General features: G+C 40.6%; 1 protein-coding gene across 6 annotated transcripts in view; it reads right to left on the minus strand.

Annotated features, from left to right (window-relative positions):
• Nucleotides 1-11,766, minus strand: part of ECT2 (epithelial cell transforming 2) — a 62,306-nt gene that overhangs the window by 39,596 nt on the left and 10,944 nt on the right. For 4 of the 6 annotated variants that reach the window (XM_006021715.3, XM_006021712.3, XM_006021711.3 and 1 more), the window contains exons 3-9: nucleotides 9,936-10,015; nucleotides 9,742-9,834; nucleotides 8,224-8,406; nucleotides 6,264-6,353; nucleotides 4,194-4,301; nucleotides 344-417; nucleotides 107-237 (exon numbers count right to left, since the gene is read on the minus strand). In XM_006021715.3, coding sequence (XP_006021777.1) covers nucleotides 107-237; nucleotides 344-417; nucleotides 4,194-4,301; nucleotides 6,264-6,353; nucleotides 8,224-8,406; nucleotides 9,742-9,834; nucleotides 9,936-10,015 — 759 coding nt within the window. The remainder of the gene's footprint in view (nucleotides 1-106; nucleotides 238-343; nucleotides 418-4,193; nucleotides 4,302-6,263; nucleotides 6,354-8,223; nucleotides 8,407-9,741; nucleotides 9,835-9,935; nucleotides 10,016-11,766) is intronic. The other 2 variants (XM_006021716.3, XM_006021714.3) reach the window with 1 other exon arrangement.

Raw genomic sequence — 11,766 nt, forward strand, 5'->3', positions numbered from 1 at the left:
AGCTTTAAATAGATCTTAATGCAAGTCAAAAAAGTATATTACATATAACTTCCATTACAACTCCCTCCCCCACCCCGTGAACTGGCTCATGTTCCTTAACAATAACCTTGCATTTCTGTCATTTCTTCCATGTTAGCTCTTTCTTCATCAGAGAATCCAAGGAAACTTAACATGCAATCCTGAAATGGGGGAACCTTGAACTCATTTCTGAATTCTTCATCAGCTGCACAGAAGTCACTAAAAGACACCCAGAAAATTCATTAATTCCAGCTGTATATTTAAAACTAATGTTTTACAACCTACAGAAGTGTATGCCATTTAGGAAAAAAACTTTAGTACCTACATTTCATTTCTTCTTTCCCAAGCCTTGTAAATCCATTCCGTTTTCATGATAGGAGTGCCTAGACTCACTGCAACCTACAAACAGAAGAGTCAGCAGCTGTGAGACAAATTAACCCTCCCATTTAAAGTTCTTCCTTTAAGCAGAGGAGGGTAAAATTCATGACAAAATGTTTTCTAGTCTGCAAGATGGGAACTACAAGAAAAAATGAAGTTACTCCATTAAGAAACATTTCTCATAGCAGATAAACAAGTCAAGATAGCAATAGTTAGATTTATTACTATCTAGCAAGTCTTTGCGTGTGCTAGCATCTTTAGCTGTCAAGAAATTTAGTGCTATTAGGATAGCAAACCCATTAAAAATTACCATGTCAATGGATAGCCATTTCTACATCAACTTGGGGAGTCTTTGCGCGCATACCTACCTATCAATTGACAACTGAAGTACATAAAAAAAAAAAATCATCTAAACAAATCTTAAAGACCTTACTTAAACTATAAAGAGAGGCCAAATCTTGCTTTCTGTTGAACACTGGCACTGCTGGTACAACTGTAGAAAGATAATGGACCTCTCTACCTCTACCAAACAAAGAGAATTGTTATTGTGAAGACTTCTCAAGCACTACAGAACGTTTATTTATGCATCTTTGAGGAAGAAAGGAATAACTTGTGATGGGGAAAAATGGTTGAGCCAATTAAGATTTTAAAAGATAAATTTCTACGAGATTTTAATGTATAAAATGTGTTTCATCCTCCAAGCCAGATTAGGATGACTTGAGAACAAGAAAAGGTTACCTTCTATAAATCAGAAGTAGAAACCAAGCAAATAAAAGGAGATTTTTATTTATTTGTGTTTTACTGTTTAACACTTATTTTACCTTCAACTCGTCATTTTGGATAATGGATCTATTTCCATCTTGTACAATTACATTTATATTCTGTGTGTGTAGACTTATGTAACCCTCCACAAATAAAAGCAAGGACATTTATTACTGAAGAAAGATTCTTATTGTATATAAGTTACATTCCTTCCCAATACGAATTAAGCAAATAAAGCCACACTTACACAAAAAAGAATATCTACGTGAGTAGGGGTTACCTAAGGTACAAGCCCTGTCAAACAAGCTATGAAATATCCAAACAATCATTGGGCAAAATCCAGGGAAAAGATTTTTATATTTCTAATATTGATGGAGATTTCAGGAGGGAAAGAAAAATAAATAAAGAAGGATTAGTGTTTCAGACTTGAGTTTTTTTGTTTGTTTGTTTGTTTTAATCATAAAGCACCTAAAGAGGTGTTGAAATCTTCATCCTCAGAGGTTTAAGACCCAGATAGACAAAGACCTGGCTGGTATGATTTAGTTGGGGATGATCCTGCTTTGAGCAGGGGTTGGACTGGATGGACGACTTCCTGAAGTGCCTTCCAACTCTAATTTTCTATGATTATGTGATTCTAAGAATGGTTCAGTCTCAAAACTTAAAAGTCCGTTGCAGTTTACCTTTAAGATATATCGTTCAACAGGGAAGAGACTATAACCAATATAGCTGTCACATAACTATGCTCAACTCATGCACTACTAATGTTAACAGCAGGTCACAGAAGCAACATACTGTATTTGGAATTAAAGAGTTAATGCTTCCCCTACCATTCCCCAAATATCCAAGACATACTACATATACTCAAATCCAAGACTAGGTTTTTTCTCCCTCCATGTAACTTGTTATAAGTTTGTTATAATTTTCCATCTATAGAACCTAATTATTAGAACATCAGCCCCACCACCATCTGTCCCCTTACCGCTGCTTTCCCTATCAGGGGGACAAATTTAAGATGAACCCCAATTATTACATGGAAAAAAAATATAAATTTGTTATGATTTTCCATGTATAGAATCTAATCAATAGGGGGTCATCTAAAATTCAGAATCATCCTGGACTCAGGTAAATACAGTCATTTGAAAAGGGCCCCATATAACAATAACTGCTTCTGTTGCAAGTAGGAGGATACCCACACCCCCAAAATGCAATGCATTGAAGCAAATAAGAATACCAATAAACTGGGTTTCATAGCTGAAATGGACAATAAATATGTAATATTACATTTAATAGTTTTTTAATTGATTTGAGGATCTTGACATTAACAATAAGTATACAATTAAGATTTCCATTTCAGTCTTTGTGCAATTTACTACACAATGTGTACTACAACACACAATTTGGGTAGCATAGCCTATGCCAGCTGGGATCATTGAAAGAGAAAGACACTTGCACCTCAGCCAAAAACTGTGATGTTGACAAGACTCTTTGCATAGCTCTGTGAAAAGCTGTAATCCTAGCTTGCATCATTTAGAAAAGAGTATGTACTTATACCTGCAAAAGAACTCCTGCCACCATGATGCATTTCCACTAAGGGAGCTCTGCCAACATAGCTCCACCAACACAGGCCTGTTGCACCATGTAATAGGGGGCCTTCTCAGGGCCCATTTTCCTGTGGCCCGTCCAACTGTTTCTGGGCTAACCACACGCCTTCTCGCCTGCCATGCCTTGTTGGTAATTAGTTCATTGATGTAATTAAGTGGGAGGCTGCCCATTTTTGTCCCGATGTCAGGGGGTGCTATCTGCGGCTCCGTTCCTCCCCTACACCGCAGCCCAAGCCTCGCAGATGGCATCCAGATGTTCTCACAATCACCGGCCCCTCACTGGGCCCCAGAATCCTACTGTTGAACCCCTCCTAGATTCCTCTCCTCTGGCAGCCTATTCTGCCTTTACTCTGGCAACATAGCTCCCAGAACTGCTTCCCTTTCCGGGTGTGGTCCCCTTGGGACCTTTGGCTCACTAGTCCTGGCCCACCTCCAGGCCAGTCAGAACCCCAGGCCCTAAGCTCTTGGGCGTTCCTCACTTCCCGACGGGTCCATGCTGGGGCCAGGACCGGAAGTCCAGACAGGTGTGAGTCTATGGCCTCACTCTCTCTCCCGGGCTCCACCCTCCAGACGCTACAAAGGGGTAACCCAGCCGGTTGTGGGGCTAGGGATTAAAGCGCCCCAACCCGCCTTTCACTGGGGTGGTAACTGGCCTGATATTTCCTGGGGGCTCCCACACCGCTGAGAGCCCCACCAGGCCGCCCATTCCCGGCAGAGTGCAATTTTAGGTCATGCCCAGGACAAGGAGCCTCCTGACCATCCCCTACAGCTCATCCCTTACCTCCAGAAGATACCAGCAGCCCTCCGGCTAGGCGATGTTGTTTCCTGTGCCTCCAGCAGCAAAATGACCTGTTTATATGGGCAGGACCCAATTTAAAATGGCTGCCCTCATCAGGCAACTGGCAGCTGCCAGCTTCAGGCCTCTACAGTGGCAGGTACCCGCAGTGCCCTGCCACACACCAATTTATCAGTTTCCATAAGCAGTGATGGTCAATCCAGTTATAGAGAACAGTGGTGTCTATATTTACAGACAAGTTTAAGTGGACCACATTCTCCCAGTCTGCCATGCTGTGCCAACAAGCATGCTCTATTATTTATTGTAAGAAACAGAAAGCAATAAGGGGCTGGTAAATGCACTAAAGTTTCAACTAATAGTTTCTAGTACTAAAGTAACATGAGGCAAAAAAGCATAGTTTCAGAAGTGGCATTCATCTTTAACAAAAGCCCTTTGGACAAAAAGATATTTTGTCTGCTAAAAAAAATTGTAATTGCCACCTTGTTTTTAAAGCCTGGAGCTAAAAGACAGAAATATGCTGAAATATTACTGTGAAAGAACTCATTTCAATTCATAAAGTGCATACACCACAGTTTAAGCATAAGTTATGATTTAGAGGGTCAATCAAGGTATGAATGAAGAAAGTTTGTGCCACATACTCTGAATTTGTCTCCTTGTATAGAATTAGCCACCAGATGTGTAACCTTTGAACTGAAGTCCTTTCGAATGATTCCACCCATATGATGAACCAAGGTCACCAGCTTAACCTAAAGATTAAAAAGTTACAATTAAAAATAAATAAATAAATAAATAAGTAAATAAAAAGAGTCACATGTGTACTAAATGATACCAAGGCAAAAAGTTATGTACAGGTCAAGCTATAACAGAACTAAATTAAAAACAAGTATTTCTTCATGAACCTATATTGCTATTGTTATGGAAGTCTTTTGTTTTTTATTTTAAACAGAGGATAAAAGATTGGCATCAACTAACTATATACAGTTAATTGTGCATGTTTCACTATTTCATAGATTCATAGACATTAGGGCTGGAAGGGACCTCGGAAGATCATCGAGTCCAGCCCCCTGCCCAAAGGGCAGGAAGTCAGCTGGGTTCATAGGATCCCAGCAAGATAAGCATCCAGTTTGCTCTTGAAGGTGTTCAATGTAGGCGCTTGAACCACCTCTGGTGGCAGGCTGTTCCAGACCTTGGGGGCTCAGACAGTAAAGAAATTCTCTCTTATGTCCAGCCTGAAACGGTCTTGTAGTAGTTTATGACCATTCGACCTAGTTGTCATCCCCTGGGGCGCTCTGGTGAACAAACGTTCCCCCAGATACTGGTGGTCACCCCTGATAAACTTATAGGTGGCCATCAGATCACCCCTGAGCCTGCGCTTTTCCAGGCTAAAGAGCCCCAGGGCTCTCAGCCTGTCATCGTAGGGTCTGCTTCCCTGACCTCTGATCATGCGCGTGGCTCTTCTCTGGACTCTCTCAAGCTTCTCCACATCCTTTTTGAATTGTGGAGCCCAAAACTGGACACAGTACTCCAGCTCCGGCCTCACTAAGGCCGAGTACAGGGGGAGAATGACGTCCCGGGATTTGCTTGAGAAGCATCTATGGATGAAAGCCAGCGTTTTGGTCGCTTTACTAGCCGCCGCATCGCATTGCAGGCTCATGTTCATCTCGTGGTCAATGATGACCCCCAAGTCTCTTTCTTCCATAGTGCTAGCCAACATCCAGGTCAGCCTGGATCACCCGCCTGTCTTCTGGTGTGGATGCTTTTCCCCAAAGTTTGGTGTCATCGGCGAACTTGGCCAGTCCGCTTCTGACTCCACTATTGTGATGTGAATACAATTCCTTTATTTTTCACCCTCTCAAACATGTATTTAAGTAGCCCATAAAAATAGCAAGCAGTTAAGCCAATTCCAGACAGGTGTCATGAACCACTCAAATACAATTACTTCCGTAGCTAGAATTGGCACTTGTTCAAACAGCCCAGCTTTTTCTCCCCCAAAAAGGAAGGAAAGAAAGAAAGAAAAAAAAAGAAAAAAAAAAAAAGTCTCGCGTGCGGGTGGGGGGGGGGGGGGGGGGGGGGGGGGGAGGACACCTACATTGAAACCAAAGGATAGCCATCTGTCCAATTAGTTTGACAGATCAGAATTAACTCCAAGCTTACAGTTTTTGCAGCTGTTAACACCTCCACAACAGTTCAATCCACAACATTGATTCAGAAACATGATAGGGATATGATATACTGATTATGTCAAGTCACTTAAATGATGTTTTTTCTTGCATTTTGCCTGTTTTAGTACTTATGACTGATGTTGCTTAACTTTAGCTCTGATAATATTAAGATAATACAATTCCAAGTGTTCTGAACGAGACTCATGCTTTATTTAACTTTATATGACAAATGCCATTCTTAGCGGAGTACCTTAACGATGTCAGGGATACTACTGAGATCCTCAACAGAAGTTAGACACTCTCACACCAGACACTCAAAGATATTTTTTCCATGTATAATCTTTCTCCCATGCAAGCTGACAAATCCTACTGCCTTCTACAGGAGTAGGACAGATTCATAGGTAGATAAAAAAAAATTAATTTGCTATTCCGAAAAGTCAAATGGTTGTTGCCAGATATTGAATTTGAGGTGATGTAAGGAAGAATCACTAAGTACAAAGCTGCACATGGGTTACTGGGGGAGGAAAATAGATGTAGAAATCTTACTAGTTCTTCTTTCTTTCTGAATCCTGAGAAGCAGAGCACCAGATTCAACATACTTGCACAGTACAGTGGACGACAAGAAAAAGGCAGAGGCTGAAACAAAACATAGTTGATTATAGTACTATGCAGTAAAAGTTTATTTAAAACAAGAATCAAGGTTCAAATATGAATAGAAATGGTCGTTCTGTTGGACGTTAACTATTAAAATCCATTGGATAGCAAGATTCAAGATCAATGATTTCTGCTGTGCCTTGAACTAAAAACCGGTGTAATGACTGAATTCTCTCTCCTATGCCGAAGTAGTACTGGAAACTTTTTCCTAGTCATGTGACCTTACTCTCCCCACACCCCATTACAAACCATTATTTCCCACTCAGTCATTAAAATATACTTCCCTCCACATACACACTATGCAGTATTGCCATTAAAGCTCTCCTTAAATGTAGTCTCCCAAAATGGAGCGTTTCATATAACCACACTAGAAGTTACCTGAAATTGCAGTTATTAGACGCTGTATTTTAAGCTTTTTCTTATTGCAGAAAGTACATGTGAAAGCAACAGAAGTGCACAGAGATCTTCATGTATAGGATTTTTTTTAATAATGGATATTTAGAAGCAACTGGAACTAAAGGAAAACAAGGCATTTTCCAAAAAAGAATCAACATAAGTTGTCTCGAATGCAAGATATCAATTTTCACTTGTCAAAACTAGAGCCATTACTATCAGTAAATTCAATGCGATTGTGTTTTAGAGGTTAAATTCAGATGTCCAAGAATGACATTCTTAATAGTTAATGCCTTTCAGAAACATCTACAAATGGTGCTATTGAAAGAGGAAGGGAGAAAACAGCTGCACCACTCAGGATGGAAAGAACTAAAGAGTTGAAGATACTACTTTTTACTCCACATTTTCCAAGAGCATTGGCAGCAACAAATAAAAGGAGAGATTATACTTGACATTAAAATTTCAACTGGCCCAGGTCAGTTGCAATAATACCCTACGTATTAGTACAGTCGATATACTAGTGACACACCAACAGCAGTATCACCCTTCTAATATTTAAAATTAAAAAAAAAAAAAGTCCTTGTATCAATACACTTATTTCTATGTAGAAAAGGGAGTAAGCAACACCAGTAGAGGCACTTGTTGCTAATACTGGTAAGAGCCCAATTGTAGAATTAAAACAACAATAAAGCAGTGCCTGTCACCAAAATCTGTACGCTAGTAAAGCTTTTAAGTATTAAGTAGATCTGAAGGCCCTCATATCAGGAAACAGCCAAGAATAGGCAGTGTGAAATAAGCTATTTTGCAATTGCTTCTGGTGTTAATGCTAGTTTTGGAATAAAAGGTGATTAACTGAAGAAGTAGTAACACATCCACAAAGCTTAGTCATATTTTAAAAATAAATCACTATTAAAAGAATAGCATTCAAGAATGCTTTTGCAGAATGAGCTATTTCTACTCAAATATCCCATATAGGAGCATGAGCATCAAAGACTTCTCTGTGTTTTTCCGGAAAATATCCCAGAGATGTCAGTGTGGGTCAGGAAGAGAAGTGTAGCAAACTTATTAGTCAACATGACCTATTTCAGTTCCTTTTACATTTACAGCCTTGGTGCTTCCAAAAACAAACAGCAACGTAATCAGATACTTGGGATATTAAAAAAAAATAAAAAGATACATAGCCAAATATTTCCATCTGAATGGCCAAGATTCTACACTGAGAAAACACGCCAGAGCTTTCAGTTTCCCCGATTCTGCTTAGTTAGAAATTCAGAATAGCTGCGTCACTGCAACATGTCTTTGGCTGTATAAACAGTAATGAGGAGAATTTTACTGCAGTTTTAGTTAAAGCTCTTACCAAGGAAGAAAAAAGTAACCACATCATTACATCTACATTAACATATAGAAGACTGCCTGTGAAAGAACAGTGTGAAAGAACTGATGGTTTGCTTTCACTTACCTCTCCTTTTTGGGCACAACGAAGTACTACTGAAGGTCCAAGAATTCGGCAATCAGCCTTGTACAACTTGTTAAAGATTGAATCTTGAAAGTCTGCTATAACGAAGACCGTCTCAAACTCTGGAGACTCAAAATCCCCAAATTCTTCCACTGATTCCGTCTTTATATATGGCACCTTAATTTCCTTAATTTTTTGGACAGTATTAAAAATAAATGTCATTCATGCACCATACATAGTAACTAGTGTTAAATTTTAGATCAATTTTTTTTTAAGGTGTTAGAGAAATTTAGTTTCAAAGACAATTTTACAATTTTAAATGAAATGCCTAGTTTTTGAAGTACTGGCGGAAGCTATATAGCAGGGGTGTCAAACTCACCTGGGACCCTGGCCTGGATTTGGACTGCAAAGGAGCAGCTACCACAGCAGCAGCAGGTCTGGGATAAGTGAGGTCAAGCAGCGGTGGGTCTGGAGGCAGGGGGCTTCTAGTAGCAGGAGAGGTCCAGCAGTAGCAAGCCAAATTTGCTACCAATGGCTAAAACTAGTAGGGTCAAAAGGCCCCAAATTCCACAGCAGGCCATGCCCAACCCCCCTGCCCCATCCTCCAAGCTTCCAGTGGTGTGCCGGTAGACCCAGTGGGCCAGATACAGAGGTGGAATATTTGACACCCCTGCTATACAGCAAGGTCTATTGGTCAGCAATGAAATAGTGATTATCTCTGTCCAAGTTCCTAAAGCAATTTCAGATTCTGAAATATAAAAGGGACTATAAGAGTCAAAAGCACCTATGCTAGTATTAATTGGGTTGCCACTCTGAAGAGGGTATTTCATACCAATTTAAATGCAAGATTGGCAAATCTCTAGATAAAATTTTCGCCAAGCAGGTATTTTTGTATGAAGGGGAACAGTATCTTTCTCTTCAGGGCATCTGAAGAATTAAAATGATATATCTTGAAACAATTTAACTGAAAGCTGCAGAAGCAAGAACATTTAGGCAGCAGTGTTTTATGCTACACAAAGTTATCACTTAAAATTGTTGAAGGCTTAAATAGAGTCCATTTTTTCTCCTAAGGCATTAGATCCAAGCCTATTTTCAGAATCCTCCACTTGAAGAAACAAGAATCCTTACAGAATAGTTCATGCAGCAATCTTAAAGGCAGATCTTTGTATGCTGAAGTATTTAGTCATTATAAAGCTGGTTGATAGTAGAAGCTTATAAAAGCTTTGACTAAGAAGTATGTAGATAGATCTCTCATTTGATCATTCCATACCCAAGTTACAGAACACATCATTAAGCATAGATATGTTAGTTCAAGGGTTCAGGACAGACATTTAAATCAAATGGCAGTTTCAAATTTAGTACAAGTTTCTACTCAACTAGCTTCAAACTACACCACAGGAAACATCTTCTATTGTGCCTTTATTGTGTCCAAGTACCAGAAATCAAAGTGTTTATACTCTCTAGTCTCAAGGTAGTGCAACATGCTGCATGCAAACATATTGGCATAGATGACCGACATACCATATGAATAATACTTTTTATTAGTTTTTCTTCTGATTTACCAGGACTATTTTCCTTTATCTTTATAACTGGGACTTCCATTATCTTAATGGTCTGTGGAAGAGGAGAACTTTGGTATGAGATTAAATTAATTACTGCAAATATATTAGAGCACTGTCCTATTAGAATGATTACTTTATCATAAAGTTACATACCTCCAAAGCTTTCAGGAGTGCCTCGTGTTTTCCAGCTTCCTGAACCAAAGCCACTCGGGTTACAATCTGAGGCATTTCCTCTGTTCGGGGGTAAAGACAAGTAATGTTCATTTTCAGTAAGGAAAAAAAAAGCCATAACCTAAAAAGAACCCGCCTGCATACCGTTACCCTGCCAATATACTTTGATTTAAATAGTGTCAGTCAAAAATAGCCTGACTCTTAAGACTCAAAATTGCCTCAAGAAGCTTGTATCTATTTGATTAGTGCATCAGTGACTCAATTTAATCTACTTGCAAAGACGTGAAGCAGGACCATGGAGCTGACGACTAAACATTCTTACCCATGCCTAACTAAACATGCTTGTATGTACACACACACATGCACACAAGCAGTGTTTCATTTTGATCACAGAACAATGTGGATTTGGGTTACTTTTTTAAATCTGAGAATTGGGAATTTTTTTAAACCAGAGAAAGCCAGGAACCCTGGTAAGGATGCTTGAGATACTAACTGACTTGCCAAAAAAGTTTAAGCCCATCAGCAGCACATCCCCCCCCGGCCCCCAGTGGGAAAAGATTTCAACGCACACAAAGCACCCTCCAGCAGAGTAACCTGAGGATGACCTACGGTTACCAGAAAGAGCTGCAAAGTGGAATCAATCTTTGAAGTGCAGAGAAAAATTTTTTAAGATTCTGTTCATTCACCCTAACATTAATCAAGCTTTTAAAAACCTAGAGTTGGAACACAGAATCACAGAAAATTAGGGTTGGAAAGTACCTCAGGAGGTCATCTGGGCTAGGGACAGAAGTTACACACAAACAGGTTTAAGTGATCAGAAACTAGTTTAAACCCACAACAGAACAGAGGCTCAGTGCTTATAAGCCAGTTTCAAAATGGCTGAAACTGGTTTAAGATAAACCTGGTTGAATGTAGTATCAGACTGAACCGATTTGGGTCAAACCAGCTTATGAAACTTCTATCCCAGACCCCTTCCTAGTTCAAGTGAAAATCACAGCCCCCAGCATCCCAGAACGGTTTGCAGCTCTGGGCTGGGATGTGCCATCTCCTCTAGACAGCAGGACTGGCCCCGCCTCTCTGCTCCCTAGCTGGAGCAGTAAGGGCTGGTTGACAAGGGGGGTGGGGGCAAGTCTGGTGGGGGATGCAACCCAGTCTGCAAGGGGGGATGGAGGCAGACAGGACTGCTGGGGACTGGGGTCAGGGATGCGGGTTAAGTTCCCCCACTCAAACTTACTGCTGGGGCTGTGACTGTGGACCTGGAAGCAGGAAGAGGCACCTGGAAGCAGGAAGAGGAAGTGATGAGCGATCCTGCAGAGTTCTGCTGCAAGTTTGGGCTACAAAACCCAGAGACCTTGGGGGCAGCAAGAAGAGGAAGAAAACACATAGTCCGTGCTCGCTACGTGCCAGAGAGAGGTGCTCTAGCACTCCCTGGCTTCTGGCCCGCGTTTCCTGAATATCTGTTCACTTCCGTTTCAATTTAACCTCTGCAGTTTAAACTAACCTGCAAGGACCGACTCAATTCAACCTTGGGCTTTCTGACTGCCTGTACTTAGCTGTAGTTAAACCCCCTGCTCAAGCCAGAGCCATCCCCAACTACATCATCCCAACCAAAGCCATGTGTAGCCATGTCTTAAAAAACCTTCAAGGATGGAGATTCCACCACTTCTCTGGGTAACCTGCTCCAGTGTTTTACTACCCTCCTAGTGAGAAAATTATTCCAAATATCTAACCTAAACTTCCCTTGCTGCAACTTGAGCCCATTGCTCCTTGTTCTGTCATCTGCCACCACTAAGAACAGTCCAGCTCCATCCTC

The sequence above is a fragment of the Alligator sinensis genome, unplaced genomic scaffold, assembly GCF_000455745.1.
Source record: "Alligator sinensis unplaced genomic scaffold, ASM45574v1 scaffold379_1, whole genome shotgun sequence".
Classification (NCBI taxonomy): Eukaryota; Metazoa; Chordata; order Crocodylia; family Alligatoridae; genus Alligator; species Alligator sinensis.